At 41.7% G+C, this 19,217-nt stretch overlaps 1 protein-coding gene across 3 annotated transcripts in view; it reads right to left on the minus strand.

The window, feature by feature from the left end:
- gabrb2a (gamma-aminobutyric acid type A receptor subunit beta2a) overlaps positions 1-19,217 on the minus strand; it is a 28,914-nt gene that overhangs the window by 3,759 nt on the left and 5,938 nt on the right. For all 3 annotated transcript variants that reach the window (XM_076103503.1, XM_076103501.1, XM_076103500.1), the window contains exons 4-7: positions 12,874-13,094; positions 4,491-4,573; positions 792-929; positions 387-539 (exon numbers count right to left, since the gene is read on the minus strand). In XM_076103503.1, coding sequence (XP_075959618.1) covers positions 387-539; positions 792-929; positions 4,491-4,573; positions 12,874-13,094 — 595 coding nt within the window. The remainder of the gene's footprint in view (positions 1-386; positions 540-791; positions 930-4,490; positions 4,574-12,873; positions 13,095-19,217) is intronic.

Genomic DNA, 19,217 nt, shown 5'->3' on the forward strand with positions numbered 1-19,217 from the left:
CTGATTAGCTGGGATCTTCGGCCAATGAGAGGCTCCGATAGACAGACAGGCAGAGAGAAAGACAGCACGTTTCAAGGTCGAGCTGCAGCGCATCTCACTCTGTATGAGTCATGCATATAGTCATCTCTGAACAACAGACATTTAGCCAGGCAGCCTATCACACACTACTATCACTCACATGCTTAGAGCTAATGAGGAAAAAAGTAAATGCTGGGAAAAAAAAGAGTCAAAACAGAGATCAGGCAGACACAATAACGTATAGCTCTAAAACAAGTCTAAATGTAAGAGGCTCAATGTGTGTTAAATGGCTGTATTTATGCTCTGTTATCATTTAGCTTTGGGTTATTTCCCAGGGTCACTGTCCAGCGGTGGCAAGGCGATCCTACCCAGGGCCACTCTGGCAGCCGAGGCGTCGTAGTTGATCCAGAAGGAGACCCAGGAGAGGATGGTAATCAGGATGGAAGGCATGTATGTCTGCAGGATGAAGTAACCAATGTTCCTCTTCAGTTTGAAGCTGAGGGACAGGCGGGGGTAGGAACCTGAAGGAGGCACAGGGAGAGAGGAAGTGGGATGGAAATAGATTTTCCTCAATGGCGCTCACTAAAAACTATATTTTCTTTGACACCAGGGAGCCTGCTATATCCATATTTTGTGTGCATGTGGATTTTAATATTCAAAATATAACTATGGAACATTTTTTTATTTACCGTAAATGTCCTTTTTCCTAATAATCAGTGCACAGAAAACCTGCTGCTGGTCAAGAACCAAAGACAAAGTTGACTGTTGTGTACCTGTAGAGAAGACCACATTCTTAGAGGTGAGTTTATAGTCAACAATATCGAACTGTGGCAGCTCTATTCTGTCGACCCCGGACACGGCGCCGTCTCCACCTCGCCAGTAAAACTCAATATCATCTGTGGTGTAGCCATCTGCAGAGGAGAAACCAAAGAGAAACATTAACATCGCCCAATAATGGTCTATAATGCATCCTAATGTAGTGTGGAGATGTCAAATGTTTTTTGTGTCTTTTAGTTTACCAACATTTTCTAGACCCCTCAAAAGTACATTTGAGGGGTCACAAGATGATTAACATTTGGGCTACGTTAAACTATCGTTTATTTTTGGGGATTTTTTAAAAAATTGTTAAATAGGACAGTTCAATCATTTCAGCCTCTAAATATTTTGGAATAGTTACTGAAGAAGAAATATGTCAACTTTAAAGAGGTGTCACGAGTTGACTTTGCTTTCTTTTAAAGTGCTACAAGTAAACTGTTGTAAAGCGTACACACATTCTACGATGGATCGGTTTACATTTGTATCAGTACACTATGAATACCGATAGGACTTGACACTTGCTTCAGATTTTTAACTGATCAAAGAAAACATTTAGCATCGCATTTATGTTTTTTTTTGTCAGGGATAAACTATATATGTACGTTAACACAAAACGCTTTCGTAGTGGTGTGTTCAAGTGCTCGTTGGAAGCTCCAGAAAATTCCCTTGCTTGATCATCAGCCACCAAACAAAAATCATTTAATGCAAATGTTTTGTCTTATTTGTGTTTCCTATCTTTGATCTTCCAACAACACAGCTAATTAATACAAAAATGTGCAACAAACTCTCAAAGATTGTATGTTGTAGCTTCCTTAATCACACCAACACGGAAGAGTTTTCAAAAAGGCCTCCGTCCTCCACAAGGGCATCATCAATAAAAACAAGTGACAAATAAATGTTGCTACATATTCACTGTGATGGATTACCATCTCCAGCAGGTGTGTTTTCATAACACACAACTTGAATCAATGACTGTAACTGCAAGGTAGGTCAATCATTTAATAAATGTTTGCATGCTTTAGACTAGAGAATGACCCCATTATACATTTTTTTTAATTGACGTATTGTGAGTCACTTAAAGGCAAAAAGCTTCGAAACATATCTACTGTTTATAGAAGAGAAAAATAATCAACGTCAACATCAAAAAGCATATAGAAGACTGAAGAGTAATGTTGGGAGCAAAATGTCTCGCATTGGCAACTGGCGTGTTATTTTAAATCTACATAACACAGAAGACATTTGGAGCTTGATGTGTTTGTTGCACATGGATACAAACCGTTGCAGTTGCATTTGGGGGAATCGAGTGTTGCAGACCGTCTCTGACATGAACAGTGACGCAGGCAAACAGGGAGCAGCCATCTCTATTCTACTTTGTCTGCCGCACACTCAAAATAGAGGGAGTGACCTATTCAGATGTGACGAATAATTTAACTGCAAGGCTTTGATCTTTAAAAAATGAACACCAGCCATTATTAAACATACTATTTACACCAGTGTATTTGCTTCTCTGACATATCAAAGTGTCTGCTGTTAAGGTTACCATTATTATATTTCCAACAAATCCCATGAAAAAAAACAAAACCAACAATGTTTTTTTTCCTTCTCTTTACAAATTCTGACTTACTTATCCCGACTGTGGCACTCAGCTTCCTATTGAATATGTAAATCAGGAACAACAGGTCACAGATATATATACAAATTAAATTCTGTACTGGTTGGGAACTATTTTCAGCTGCAGATTAAACCACATTTGGGGCTCTAGCAGGACGTATGTATGTGTGATTGACTCAAAATAAACGTGTGTGTGTGTGTGTTCATGGTGATGAAGGAACACAAGTCACTTGTGTGGCTCAACCATGGAGGTCTATCTACACAGAGGAATAATCTAGACCTTGGCTACACAAACAATACTTGTTCGTAGGATCAATTTGTTGTTGGTTTTGATCTTTTCATGGGATTTGTTGAAAATAAGAAAAATATATATTATTGCCAGCCTCATTCGTTAATTGTTGCTACGGTGAAAAGAAACACAGAACACACTGAACACACTGTGGTGCGGCTGTGAGGCATAATGTGGTAGATGTTGAAAATGTACATCAGCAGATCCACTACGCTCTCCCTCCACACCTGCATTATCATCATCCCAGCCTTGTGCCACCCCACATCCCCCCAATTAGGGCCGAGTCCACCATACTGCGGTTTTGATGTGCAGCTCAGTTCAGTTCTGATCAGCCGTGACTGGCTGCCATCGGGAGGGTGTCGAGGAGTTTGGGAAAGGGAGGTTTTGGCACGAGAAATGTCGTAAGGGAGCATTTTATGGCTCGTACATAACTGGTCAGTTAGTTTGTAGCTCCATTAGTTCTGGACCATTGTCTCCGTTCAGAAAGATGTATTCATCCTGGGCTGTCATGTGAGAGAGACAACGCAGTATGAGCTCTACGATATGCACATACGTGGGTGTGTATTTGCATTTGTATGTATATGCGCTACAATAGCTCTTTAGTGTTGGAGAGTTAGAAATCAATTATTGCTCAGTGCAGTCCAGCATGTGAGACCAGTGGTCTGAGCCACAGCAGCGAGCTGCTGAGGATCTGGGAATTTAAGACTTGTGTCTGTTAAAAATGCATCAAGTTTATCAAGGGAAGTGAGAGTTCTCTGGGCTCATTAGTCTGAATAAAATAGCATGCTCTGGCATGAAGCGATTCCAACGTTAAAACCATTGCCAGTTAATCCATATGAGAGCAGATACTGCCTGGTGATCAAACTGGAGCTGTGCGTATGTGTGTGTGTGTGCGTATGTGTGTGTGTGTGTGTGTGTGCGTGTGTGTGTGTGTGTGTGTGTGTGTGTGTGTGTGTGTCCATTTTGTGTTGGGCTGCCTGAGAGAGGAGGAGGAGGAAAAAAAGAGAGCATGAGTGATGGAGAAAGAGATAAAAAGGCTGGGAGAAAAAAAAAAGGCGAGGATGAGACTGTGCATAAAAGGAGATGAGAAACGGAAAGAGAGAGTGATGAAGAGAGAGATGGCGAGCATAATGGGAGAGGAGCAGCGAGAGGCGGTTCTGACCCGAGCTGTTTTTGTGCTGCTTAGCGCTGCTGGCAATAGCGTGATCAAACCCGGAAAGACTGAGCCCTACACCACATCCCAGCCCCATAATCCTTTTCTCCAAGGTCCCAGATAAAACACGCAGAGGACCTTGTCTTTCCCTCTCATGTTCCTCTACACTCCCTCCCTCCCTCGACTCGAGAACGCCTGATCACGTACAATTACAAACTCCATGTGAAATGAGCTCTTTGTACTGTACAAACATGGAGGCAGTTTCGGGAGGAAGCTACACATAACATCCATTACCCCTGAAACACTGGACCTAATCAGGCTCCTCCACGCCTTAGGAAGCCACTGCAGTTGGAGTTGAATTAATTAGGCTGGATGTTATCAGTCAGTGAGCCATTAGTGATGTTCCTCTTCTTGATGCGTATCTCTTGATATCTCATCAGCCTTTCTCAGCATTTTACATGCGGTCTTATCAGCCTTCCTTCTACCTTGCTGCCACCAAGCCCGACAGACCAGATTTCAGCGCTGCATGTGTACGTGGGATCTGTTTAATTCTACGTCTACGTGTGGGTGTGAGAGCTGGTTGTCAGGGACAACAGTACTTACAGCTTTCGATCTCCAGGGTGCAGTTTTGCTCATCGAGAGGGTAGCGCCGCAGGTCCATCATACAGGCTGCGGTTGTTGTGATCCTACACACAGAGTGGGATAGAACATATGGGATTCGTCAAAGAGCCGGCTGAGGCAGCCCAGTTAATTTCATTTGACCTTCAAAGCAAAAATCCTTATAACTGAGGAGCACCCGATACGGAACCGTTCCTCCAAAAACAACCGGTTCAAATGGAAGATTTAATCAAATGGGTGAATCAAGATCAACTCACAATCAAATGCTGTTTGCCAAGTCTGAGAAAGTCATCCTAACAGAAGTTTGTTGAAATAAAAATATACTAAATAAAATGATCGGCTAGCTATTCTATAAGAAACCTCCTGCTGATCCCTGCACACAACGCTTTTATACCCTGGTATGTTGTAACTCCTCTCACCCTGGTGCTGGCCAACAAAACAACAAAAATACAGGTTTATTGTTGGTTTGATGCCCTTTGACCATTTTCTCCTAATATTTCATTTGCAGTTTTGTACGTTTTATGTTTGTCTAGATGTTACATTTTGTGTACAAAGGGTGTCGGTGCAAAAAAAGAGTAAACTGCTCTCATTGGACCACCCAGTACATATATGCTCAATTGATTTACAGAGTGAAACATTTTTCCTCCTTCAGATGTCTACAGACATCCAGGGATCCTGGACTGTGACCTGACATCAGCGTTAGCTTGAGAGTTTGCAGCATTTTTATAGCTTTTTAACACTAAAAACTAATTATAAGCAGGTTTTGAGTATGCAGTGTATTCATACTGGAAAAGTGACAAAAATAAGTGAACCAAAAAAGCACTGCTGTTGTACACTATCGTCCCAGAATGCAATGCAAAGAGAAAATGGACGATCTAATCAGATCTTTTGACTTTCATTGTGGAAATGTATTGTCTTCCATTAGTGCACATCATTCCCTGTTAGTACAAAATGGTACAAAAAATACATGTACTTCTTTATAGTGAAATGAGAACATACTATATACAAGTAGTACTGAATGTAGTATGTAACTGGGACACAACACTGATTTTACTTTTAAGTATATAAAACAAGCAGAGGGTTCAACCTCTGGGCACACAATCCTGTAATAAAGACTCGCTGAGTGCCAGCCGGCCGCATCCGACAGGTTCACTCACAGCGACGTACTTCCTGTTTCACACACGACAAGTTGGCCAGAGCTGCGACGGGCTGGCACCCGGCCGCGCCAAACCCCCGAGGCTGTCTGAGAGAGACTGGACACACAATTAAACTCTAGGCACTAAATCTAGCATCCTAGACTAGACTAGTAGTATAGCCAGGAGGTTATACATTCAGTCGTAAGCGTGTGCGTGCGCTTGTGTGCATCTCTATGTCTGTCCCCAGCTAATCTCACATACTACTGGACACATCAACTGAATATGTTTATATACATATATATATATATATTATTTTTTTAAAGATTCTCCATTTATTTTAGAGAAAATTGATAAATTTATATACATTTCCTGGGGGGAAAAATAAAATGAGACTTTTTTTCATCAATAAAACAACCAGGAAGATATGTTTTTGCTTTATCCAGTAAATAAAATACTTTATCATATTGTTGCAAAACTCATATATAACATCCAAATTTGCCACAACTCAGTGCTGCTAATTGAGTTCAATCATTGAACACAACGTCCTAATACACACAAATATATTAAAGGGATGCCTGTTATATGTTAAAATAAAACATCAGCCATGTTGCCATTAACATATTTTTATGCACATTTTGAAAAATTGCATAAGCAAAGCTGTATGGGAATGGCAACATTTTATAAAAATTCCTCAATTGCAAACTTAGAGTTGACGCGTTAAAGGGAATATAGGAACACCTTCGCAGCTAAATTCTGACATAGCGGACATTAATTTAAATGACTGCTCAGCTGTTTTTCGCCAGGACGTCTTCCTGGATATTCCAATAACATGTGAATGCTTGTCTTTGTCCCTGGACAACATGCAACATGGCCAATTTAAGCTGACACGAAGGAACAATTCAAACTTGTCCAATTGAAACAAATTCCTGAAGACCATTTTTCTCTCATACATGAGTTAAATAGCCGAGCCCACAAGTTTTGTTTCCGGTTCACAAATTCTTCTTCTGCGGATTATAGCCTCGGGTAGCCGACAGTGCCAACTTCTGACCAAACTACACTGTAGCAGAGTTTATTCGCTCCAAATCATATGATGGAAACAAATTCACATTTCTGTTTTTGCATCATTTCAAAAGTTTTCTTAAAACGTGCTTTACAATTGAATGGAAACATGTCTAATGACTGCTGACTCCTCACTACTCTTAAGCTCACTGGTCTCATAGCTCTGAAACAGCCGAGCCGATCACAGTTGAATGTGATAATGACAGCTCAGGAAAAGGGAAAGCTTGACTTTATGCTTTGATGGTTCGGAGTGTCACGACATAAACATATAACCACAAACGTGCACCCAAAGACAGATGGGATAAGAATTTTCATCAGATAGTCACTAACAGAAATAAAAATGAAAGACATTGATTTGATTAAACTATTAATATGATGAGGGCCGACGCTATTTTTCGCAATAATTCTAATAGATATGATAAGTCCTGATAAATGGGGAAACTTTTTCATCAATAGAACAGGAAGATATCTGCTTTATCCAGTAAATAAAATAGTTTATCATATTGTTGCAAAACTCATATTTAACATCCAATATTGCCATAACTCAATGCTGCTAATTGAGTTTTAGCATTGAGCACAATACACACAAAGATATTCAAGGGATGCCTGTTGTGATATAAAAAGTATGTAAAAATCTCTGACGCTACACAAATTTATATTGTCTGAAGGTATATATCATCATGTCTCCCAATACTTGGTGAGATGGAGGGTTTGTTTAATGTATAAACAGAAAAGAAACTAAATATTAGGGGAGGTGCCCACTTTTGAGTCGGTCTAAAAAACTGTACACATTTTAGAAACGTTTCAAAACTCTTCCCTGTTTAGCATAAGCATAAACTAGAATAAACTGTTGTGCCATGGAGCGAAGTGAAGCTGTAGCAGTAAAAACTAAATCACAATATCTTTCCTCTCTTAACTTCATCATAACTACAAACTTATCTTTAAGAGTGCTTTGTCTTTAATAATTAAGAGCAGAAGTTTATTTGAAATCTGTCTACATAAGACTTGGAGCTCCCCTGGGCCCAGCCTGGCAAGTGTAGGATTTCATTTTTTGAGATGCAGAGACGCACAGTCTTTCTCTCTCACACACTCAGGCTCTCTGTCTCGCTCTCTCTGCCTCCTTTTTCTTGCTCTCTGGGCTCTTATGTAAGAGCCAGTTAGCAGGGCCATGGTGCACTGGGGGATTAACACAGGAGTCTTATATCTGTCCTAGTTTTACCCCTTTTATGGCCACAACTTACTGGGATGGTGTGCTCACCAGCCAGCCAGGCATCACTCACCATCACCACCACTAAATCATCACGGTGGCAGAGGAAGCACAGGGGAAAAGAGGAAATGAGGCCAAAATGGCAGGGGTAAAAATAACAGCCTATTTATAGCCCACCTACATCATCAGCAGAAGTCTCGAAGCTTTTTTGTCTGAGACTCTGCATCACTGATCAAGAGCTGCTTCTGCATCCCCTGGCCAAGCTAGCATGTCCAATATCCACAATAACAATTAATAAGCAGCTAATAACAAAGGAGGAGGAAAGACGAATGAGGATTTCTCTGCAGGATTCCCTCCCTGTCTTCGCCTCTCCTCCTCCTCCTCCTCCTCGTCATCTCCGCTGCATCGAGAGTCTGCCGTGGACCTCTGTAGCAGCAGCAGCAGCAGCAGCAGCAGCAGCAGCAGCAGCAGCGCTCGTGAAGCACTGGCTTGTTTGCTCTTCATCAACATCAGGGCCGGTCCCTCTCTCTCATCCCAACCTGCCGGAGGAGAGGCCACGCTCTAACAGATCACGCAGATTCAAACACGCTACATTTGCTCTGCGTCAGAGCTAATAGGACATGGAGCTCTAAAAAAAGGCTGTTTTTTTCCCGTCTGTCCATGTTCCATCACAGTTCAGCCAGTGTGTGTGTGTGTGTGTGTGTGTGTGTGTGTGTGTGTGTGTGTGTGTGTGTGTGTGTGTGTGTGTGTGTGTGTGTGGACCCCCCCTAAGGCAGCCTGTGCACCTTTATTCCAAATGACCTTGTTTACGGACATAACACAACCACCACAAATTCCCAGACAGAATCTCATTTCGAGGGAGCATCACAGCAGAGGCCGAATGCAGAGAGATTTTCGCAAGCAGGTTACAAACCTGCGTACCTTTAATTAAACTGACATATTATTACATGGACATTGTAATGAAGTTAGAAGTTGAATTAAGATGGAGAAGCTTCCTCCATTTTGGATAGAAAGCCTGTGTCGAGCTGAGGAAACATGGCATGCAGGATTGTTTCTCTCTGCACAGGCACTGTTGCCAAATTTGAAAATAAAATGTCTGCAGTGGCAACAAAAAGAGTCCAGCGTGTGCCAAAGCATGCCAATTCAAAGGAGAGGTTTCTTAATTTCTAAAGTACAGGCACATCTGAGCACATACAACATATACACCATCCTGTCTGATCAATAGTTTGAGAGAGAGATGGATAAGCCCATATTGATGGTATTGACAGAAAAAAAAAGGCTTATTTAAATCCCTCTCTTCCACCACTCAGCAGCTTCCTCCTCCTGGCCATGCGATGTCATCTATTGAGCTGCAGAGTGGAACACTCCTCGCCCAGACAAAAGAGGACGCCAGTCTCCATAGCACAAGGATATGTCCTCTCACAAAAGGAGTTACAATATTCAGAGAGAGAGAGAGAGAGAGAGAGCGAGAGAGTGGGAGGGAGGGAGGGGGGAAGACAGGAAAGGGAGGGAGAATCCTAATAACTTCTCCATTTTGAATGAAGTCTGACCTTCATGTCTCTTTCTTTCTCTCTGGCTCTCCCTCTTTCCTCAATCCCTCTCAGTGAATTCCGAGTGACATGCATCAGGAGTCGTGCACCGAATGTCTTTCCTTCTTTCCTGCATAAAATGAAAGGCTAAGTGGAGGTTTGTGGTTTTTTTTCTTGTTTTGTGTGTGTGTGTGTGTGTGTGTGTGTGTGTGTGTGTGTGTTTCTTTTCTCGCAGCCTGGGCGGTATCTATGTTATTGGCTGAGCCTTTTCAGGGGATGGGTAATTAGATCAGACTGCCTCTCCCCGAGAGCGAACTGAGCTCTAAAGTGACAGTTGGGAGCACTGTTGTAATTTTCTGCTCCTCCTGGTAATTGAAGACCAGGATTTGGCAGGATTGGGATGCATATATCCAGGGAATAAGGAGTAAACAACACACTCACCCTTCCTCCTCAGCATGCACCCCAACAATAACACTCGCCCACTCGCACACAGACAGCCACCCACCCACGGACACAGATCCTACACACACAAAAACATCTAATGCCTCCTGCAAACGAAATAACACTCTAATCTATTGGTCTGCTCCCCAGGTGCGGCGTAAGCTAATTTCAGTTAGTTTGCATAAATCCACGTTCACCTTTGAGGCCAATAATATGTTTACTTTCACCCCTTATTATGCAATAATTTAGTGAGACAACATCGCATCTTATAGCGTGACATATTTACAAGAGTTTGAGGTTTGAAAGGAAGCAAACTAACAATGAAATAATGCTGGAGACTTGATAATGAATTTGTGTTTGTACATTCTTAATAGATAGTTTGATTGGCTGGGTTTTGGGGTGCACAGGGTGTTGATATCGGGGAGAGTTGGACAAGAATATAGAAGTCCTTATTCAGTATTTCCTGAATTTTACAGCACGTATGAAAGTCTAGGTCATGGTTATATATGCTACAAAGCATAGCCACTCTTCTTTTACAGAAGAAATGGTAAAAATCCTAAAGGTCGACGCATCCTGACTCTAGTATGGGTAAAGTTTCAAAAACACCAGCTCCTACATGTCCCATGATGCAACTGGATGCCATCTTTTCATTAGACCTTCCGTGCTGGATAAAAGTGCACAAGTGGATCTTTAATACAGAGATATCTTAATGCTTCAATTAGAAGTACATGGATGGTGACAAATGGATTTTAAACTGACCGTCAGCGGTGGAAAGTCACATTTACTCTCGTACTCTATGTACTTCTTTACAATTTTCAAGTACTTCTACTCTACTTGAGTACTTCTATTTTGTGCTACTTTTCACTCCACCACCTTTCAGAGAGAAATATCCACTACATGTATTTCACAGCAGTATTCACTATCGTTACTTTACAAATGACAACATTTCAAATCAAACAAACACATGAACGTGATGCAATTTAATACAGTATGTAAACTGGATTACTGAGAGCGACACTGACCAAACACATCAATAAAAGGTTGCATACAGGTGTATGTATCAGCAATAACGATTCAATTATGGAATCTATAAAAACAAACAAGGTTGGAACATGATGACGTGTACTTTTTGCAGACATTTTACTGTTAATGCAGGACTTCTAGTTGTAACAGAGTATTTTTTCATTGTGGCATTTCTACTTTTACTTAACGAAATTATCTAATTACTTCTTCCACCTTTACACTCATGATATGGAATGATATGAATTAATAACCGAACAGATAACGACACAGACAGGACGCGTTTTCACGTACAACCTGTTTTCCCGTCGAGGACTCTGAGTCTGCTCTCAGTTAGCCATCCACACTCACTAAAGCCCTGCTGTTGTAACCAGCCGGCCCGTCTCTGCAGGTATGTGTCAGCGTGCTCACAGCGCAGAGGCATCTGGCCGGGCTGACTCTGACAGAAGCTTGTGTCTGGACTTGCTAGCATCAAATAAAACCTGGACCAAACCCACGAACCAAAAAACGGAGAAGCCGGGAGGCACCGGCACTGACAAGGACAACGTATCTGAGGTAACAACCACATCTCTCTGCTGCACGCACACCCTCAAATTCACAACAAACCTTTTTCTAGCCTCCATTGCTTTGAGACTGTGAAGCAAAAATATGTGTTTGGGTTTATATAATTGCGTCAGAGAGTTGTAAATTATATTTCTTGACTGTTGAAACAAAATGTAGCAATGAATAATCTGGTGCAGTGCAGATACTTACATTTTTTAAGCAGTCTTTGCGCAAGAAGTGCATATCTGTCTAGAGAGAGAATGACTGAATGCTGCAACATCTTGAATTAGCAACAATAATCTCATCTTTTAAACACGGACACTAATCTGAGATCATTCACACGCACACACACATGCACACACACATGCACACACACATACACACACATACACCTACACACACACACCTACACACACACACACACACACACACACATATATGAAGAGGAGGCGACAGATCAGAGGAGGCAGCAGCACAGTGATGGACGGGCTGTGCTAGCTTGTGAAGTCAAATACGCAGCATCAGTACAAATCCAGATTCAGTGTTTGTATTGAACTACTACATTATTGATTATGAGTTATCAATTATGGATGTGAGTCTCCTCAGAGGCATCACAGTCCAATACCACAAAGAGACATCTTGTAGATGGGTTGAACCCTCCTGCACAATCAGACTCAGTTCGGCTGTTTGGAACACCCTGCTTTATTATTGATCACAACCGATCAATTATTGATATTGATGATCATCGGGGGATGTGGAAGGATAAAATATGGACGCGTATTGCTCGTCCTATACACAGTCGTTAAAGAGCGATTCGACTTTATTACAATTTAGGTCTTATTTTCACAGTTGTGGCCATACTTTCTAACAGATAGTAAAACACTGAAGTGCTGAGATCTGGAAATATGGTGACAATCCAACAAAAAATGATGATCAGACAGTTTAACCAAATTATCTAAACCACTGGTGACCATGGAAACCACACAGTCACAGTCTCAGGTGTCTATGTGCTGTAACTGATTCCAATTTCAATTGTTTGAATGGTGTTAAAAGTCATAAAGAGGTCAAATTATCCAGTATTTTAGGAAAATGTCAGCCACAAATGTAAGAAAAAAAGTCTGAAAAACTTACAGTTTTTTTGTCTGTCGATACAAATTGCTTATTATTCATTCAAATAAAATGTTCAGTTTGCCACTGCATTTTATTCATTTAACTTTGGGTAGAATATTATTACTACCTAAAACCATAAATGTTAAGAACCAAGTTGAGCAGGAAATTGAACAGCCACAATCGTTTTATTTCAATGTTCGAGTTCATTAAAAAGGCTCAGTCAGACACACTGCATATAATACAATCACATTACTTCATTATGCATCGTGATCAATCCACTAATAGTCATGACACGATAAGAAGGGCAGTTGTAAAAGGCTTACCTGAGTCCATAAAGCACCGTGCCGTCAGGGTGGAGACGAATCATCCTGTTCTTGACGGTGACGCCGTGAACGAAGGACTTCTTGTCGTTGAGGAAGTAGGTGTCGGGGACCCACAGCGAATCCGCCACTCGGTTATCCAGAGTCAGGTTGTACGCAATCTCAGAGTAGGACAGGCGCTTGTCCCGCCATGCTTGCTGGAAGTACATCGTCAAGGTGTAGTCCTGGAGGACAGAGGGGGGAGTCCATTTAATGAAGCCAGTGCAGCACTTCAAAGACAAGCTCACGGTGAGAATCAATAACGCTGAGGTTAATTCTACTATAGAGCCAGAAAACACTTTCAACTGAATGTACTGGCTAAATCTTTCAGGTGGTACCCGATTGTGTTTCGTTTCCACAAACACCTCAACTGGGGAACATGTTAAGCACTAACAGCATGTCACCCCACGCCCATAGCTGAACACGACTCCAAAGATATGTCACAGCATGTTGTACTGCATAGTGAGAAGGTCAGCCAAAAGGTCGGTGGGGGTCTGAAAGGCCACGGCCTGTACTAGGGGCCATGGCGGCCAGGGCTGGGGGGTTAATATTCAACTATCCTCACTTAATTTTGGCACCATAACCGGAGGGAAACTTTCTCAGCTGGCTGACTATTGTCTCAGGCATCTGCTTAGACTTGAAACCAATGACGCCACTTACTGTTTTACAGAGACAATACTACTACTACTCAGTCTTACGCAAATGGGTCGGTTTTGCTTCTACTTCTGTATAATAAACAACCAAACTACTGAGATTTAGGTGAGTTTTCCATATTGGAAAAGCGGCATTTGTACTGTACAGTTTGTTTTTACACATGCTCATGAGATGTAGCAGTAAACGGTATCTCCTCCTCCTCCTCCTCTCTCTCTCTCTCTCTCTCTCTTTTCTCTGCTTCTCACTCTTAAAAAAGACTTACACCCACACAGCCACAGTAAAACACAGCACTGCAGTTGGATTTGCTCTGTTGCAGTGTATTGCAGTGCAATCGATGAGTAGGAAAACAAATTAAAAAATACGGTCCGTGAAACGAGGCCCTTGAGCTTTTACTCCAGGCAGCCATCATCATTACTTATCGCCGTGTTTCTATGTTTCTAAGCCTTTTTTTTCTATCATCACACATTGGTGTGACACTGCAAAGCCACTTTTGCTCCTAAACTCTTATCGTTCATTATATGCAGTGTGCGCGACCAAAGCACTGCGTAAAAAGGGCATCTAAAAATACACGAGCTGCTGCCATGTTGATTTTTTCAGGAGTGAAAAGTCAAGCGAGGACGGCTGCATCCTTATCCTGTTTTACAAGAGTTCCCACTGAACCCTCCTCTCACACTCGCTCCCTCTCTGTCTCATTATCAGCCTGTCGATCGGATATCTCTATCACCTTTGGGATCGTTAGCTGCTGCCTGCAGTCTCAGTGTACATCACCCACTGAGGCAGCATCTCCCGCAATACCGCCCTGTCTTCTTGACTACCATCCTTCGCCATGAAGGAACACAGAAACATAAGCAGCTAGAATCGTCTGAGAGGAAGAAGTTAATAGCAGAAGCTAAACCTCTCTCTGACTAAATTAGAAAACTGAAGCTAATAATATTAACTGGAGCCCTGTGGTAACAATCCGAGCAACATGAAGCAGAGATCATTCATTAAAATGGAGTCACAGACTCTCAGAAACAAGCTTTCTGTATTGTTTTTTTGCTCCACACTGTTTTTTTTGATACAACTGGAGTGAAATGTAATTTGACATTTTGTTGGATATATTAACAAGGGAGTGAGAGTGCGTCTGGTGTGTCACACACTTTTGCATTCATAGCTCTTAATTATTACATAAATAGGATTTATTCATTTTCATAATTTGGGGCGCAGCTAGCGATTACTATCTTTAATCTTTGAGTCTTTAAGATCCCAGAAAACTGGGAAATGTCTATCTTAATTATTCAACAAAGGTTTATCAAAATAGCATGTTTTGTCCAACCAACAATTCTAAATCCCCAAATAGTCCAATCACAATGACATAAAACACAAACAAACAACAAACCCTCACAACTGAAAAGCTGAAACCAGAAAATGTTTCCGCTTGATAAATTACTTCCACTAATGATTCATTGTCAAAACAGTATGTTACTTATCTTCTTGACACAAATGACTAATGATTTCAGCTCCAGTAGGATTTTTGCTTATAGGATGTGTCCAAAATAATTTCCTCATTCACGCACTCAAAAGTCAAGCCAATTCTAATTTAGCCTAATATCCCAAATCACAAATTTGCCTCAACGAGGCTTTACACTCTGTACACAGTACACAACAGAAAGAAAATCCTTAACAGGGAAAAATGGAAGAAAATGCAGGAAAAGCAACAGAGGAGGGATCTCGCTCCACAGACAGACATGCAGTAGATGTCACGTGTACTGAATGGACCAAAATTACAGTGTGGAAAAAATCCCTCACTATCCCAATAGAATTCAATATTTAGAGTGGTCAGTCAAATTTGATTTTGGACACTGTCATTGTCATTTGCCTGGTCATTTTTGCAACTATAAAGTGTGGAACATTGCATTGTAGGATTATTAGCAGAAAGTGGGACACTACTTTTTTTTTGACCGATAGAATAACAGTCACATTCATAACTAGCCAGATGTGTCTGCAATGACCATTGCTCTATTGTGTGATTGAATGAATACAAACCCACAACTGGTTAACCTTCAGTCTAGACACTAAGGTGTTGTAATCCACACTTCATTCAAAGTCATAAAACAAGCGTCAATGTATTCAGGCAATCGCCTCAAAGCCGTCGTATAACACACGTCATACAATCTTTCCGAAAAAACACAATTAAACTCACCAAGCTGTCTGCCCGCGTAGCAGCAGCAGCAGCAATGTAGTGAGCAACGTGTGAACTGGTAGTTCCTTCAGCGGTCCTAAACAATAAACACGCAGAGTAGTGCCTGGGGGGGGGTCGGCGATGCACTTGCCGATTAAGATTAGTGAGTGAGGAGTCAGTAGGCAGTCAATTGCAGCATGAAACAGGCAATAAAAGGAGTTTCGAGAAAACGTGAGTCACTGCAACCGCGAGAGGTCCTTGAGCATGCAGCCATAACTGGCCACCCAAAATATTATACAGTTTGCTGCAGCAGAATGAGAGATTAGCCTTGGACAGACACAGCGGTGCACACTCACTCACAGACGCAAGCACGCACACACACACACACACACACACACACACACACACACACACACACACACACACACACACACACACACACACACACACACAAAATGGATGGCATGATCCTCCTGGCAGAGATAATGAGTGATTTTGGACGCAGCCTTGTGCCGTCTTCACAGCAGACATCCTGACTGGTCATAGTTAGAAAGGCACAGGTGTTACTAATAACATCAACGATGGCTCCGTTCTATTCAAGCCCCAACATGCACAATAACAGAACTGCTCTTATTTGTTCGCGTGTGTGCATTTGTGCGTGCGGGGCCCCGTTGTGTACGTTTGGGAGGGTTTAAAAGTATAGAGATGCACAGCTCCAGCACAGAGAACACCTGGGCCTGCATGCTGCCTCCTGGCCACGCTGTAAAATGGCAGCATAATTACGACCTCGCAGATGGTGCCGTTTACCTTCGCTCGGACATCACATGAGCTCAGAGAGGGACACAAAATACAGCTGCCTCCCCGCTCTCTTTGTACAGTCACAGTTATTGCTCAAAGACATTCCTGCAACGTAAAGTACTGTACTGCCAGGGAGTACATTTTGCTCTGTGACAAGTGAAAGGGTTGTACCATTCTCCAGAAACACAAAGCAGGAAAATGATGTTGTTTTCAGACAAACAAAGCAAATCCTCTACATCTACATGTTCATTTTTTTAGTTTTTTGTTTTGATGAAATCTGCACATATAATATTCATGTCACACAACATTAAGCAAATCTCTGAGATACACACAGCCCTGAGCCTAAACATGAGAGTGAGAACACCCAATCAAAGCATATTTTAACACAAATATAAAGATTAAGAAAGAAGGACTGTTATAATTTCTGAGGAATACACAAGACATTCGTGTTATGAGCCTCTTCACTCCACACATTCAAAAGATGGAGAACGAGAAGCCGGTGAGGAGGATTTCCCAGCACGCAGGTCCACAAAGAGCAGCAGAGAAGTGAGAGACAGACCGTCCCGTGCCGGAGTGTCGGTCTCCAAAGCGACCTTCAGTCTCCTTGTCACAAGCACTCCTCACAAACTCCATTAACATCACACAGGCAGACCACTGAGCATCAGTGAGGGAGACATCTTGTGGAGAGCACCAACATTAAGAAAAAATAACTGACAGCAGTGAATATATAAAGACGATGAAGATACACAAACAAGGCCCGGCGAACTTAAAAAGCATCAAAGCTGGTTGCACAGTGACAGTGCCTCACTACAGATATGTTTCTGGGCTCACAAACTCCCATTAAGCATCTGACAGAGTGACAAGGAGCACATTCGTGTTTCCCTGGTGAATCTGACAGGCTGCGGTTGTTACCAGACCTCCATTACAGCACAAGTCTCAGTGTGACACTTATGACTTCATGAGCATTTCCTGTAAACATGAACTTTTACAATATTTCAGACTGTTTGGGGTCTGAGAGACTCCAGCTGTAAAACATGGTCAAATAAAATATATTCTTACAGGCTCTTTATCTGTGGTTGGTGTTGACGGTACAACTACTACTATGAAATCCACAAACACTTAAATAGGATTTATGTTATAGTAGTTTTATACAACTTTGTTTCTCACGGTGAGACAGACCTCTTTGGGGTGTAATTGACCCCAAACATAAGAAATAACATGTGCATTTGAATAAATGAATAAATATGTGTTTGTGCATAGCCCATACACATCGTAAGCATCAAAAGGTCAACTTTATATCATTCTTTAACAGCTGATAAAGAAATTATGTAAATACACCTGCATGTATTATAAATACATTAAGAACTGTATGAATAAAGTCTTTCCTTATTTAGAGTACGAACATTGCTTCATGGTCATTTCTGGTCTTCATATTGGGTTTCATTAGTTAAGTAAGGTTCACAGAAAGGAAAACATTTAATTAAAATTTGACTGATATAACATTGTAGTGTGTGGTGGAAAGTAAATCCAATTTCAACAAACAAAAGGGTTGAAAAACACAGTGTACCCATGAACTGATGGTATGACATGTGGTCCGTGTGCTTCTCTCTCTCCTCTGCAGATCTACGGGACCAGACAGACGTCCACCATATTGCTCATGGCTTTCATCTGCTCTGTCCTGCTGCAGAGCGCTCCAGCAGAAGCAAGAGAAGAATCTGCTGATAATGACAACGTCCACTGTGCACATGCTACGAGGAGACGATTCGACGTTTGGGCAATAACAAGCTCGTCGGCAGACTTCTCAGCCTCTTGTCTGTTTGCTTTCCATCTACAAGCTGGAGGAGACGCCACAGCACATCAACTGGTCAAGCTGAGTTTATTCATTTGTTGTGCTCTCTGTGTCCCGTTAAGGCCGGGCTTCAAATTAAATATTCGGGGTCAAGGAGGGAGTTAGCGGATTCTGAATGAGCTGCCCGCCATACACATCCTGAGGGAAGTGACAACATGGACGCCTTTATGACTCCCTTTCCAACGGGTCATTTTTCAGCTGCTTAGCTTCAGTGGAGAAAGTGCCTGACAGAATCATTAAGGGAGTCATCAGCACATTAAAGGCTTTTAATGGAGCTGGCTAACTTACTCCCTGTTTTAAGACACGCCGTTATGAAAGAATGTTACGACCAATTTAAACTTGCTGTAACTTTGCTCTTGCAGTGGAACTCTGCAAGGGTTTGATAATTAAAGCAACTGACGAACCAGCAACCCCACGAAAACATGTACAGCCTTTCATTATTTAAATTTGGATGGATTCATTCTGATAAAGTGCATTTCGGAAAGCCACCATTCGATTTACAAAATAGAGAAAGTAAATTATGATTTCACAAAATTACACATTTTAAAATATGACACTAACTTCCTAATGTTTAAAATGTGCATTGTTTGTGCACATTCTACGATGAACATTGACTGACTGATTGAGGTTTTACTTTCAGATGTGCTGTAATTAGGTTTTCCTCAGATCGTGGTCTCCTCTAACATCTTCAAATGAACCCGGTCTCTGTGGACTAAACATTAAACAGAGAACAGCTGCAGGATTAAGTGTTCTTGTGCTGTAATTATGCTGCTGACCATATTAATCTGTTACTTTGTGTGTCCACTCAGCATAACTAATGACATTGTTCTGGACAACCTGCATTCT

This window comes from Anarhichas minor, unplaced genomic scaffold (genome assembly GCF_050575085.1).
Source record: "Anarhichas minor isolate MPS153535 unplaced genomic scaffold, ASM5057508v1 ptg000028l, whole genome shotgun sequence".
NCBI classification, from domain to species: Eukaryota; Metazoa; Chordata; class Actinopteri; order Perciformes; family Anarhichadidae; genus Anarhichas; species Anarhichas minor.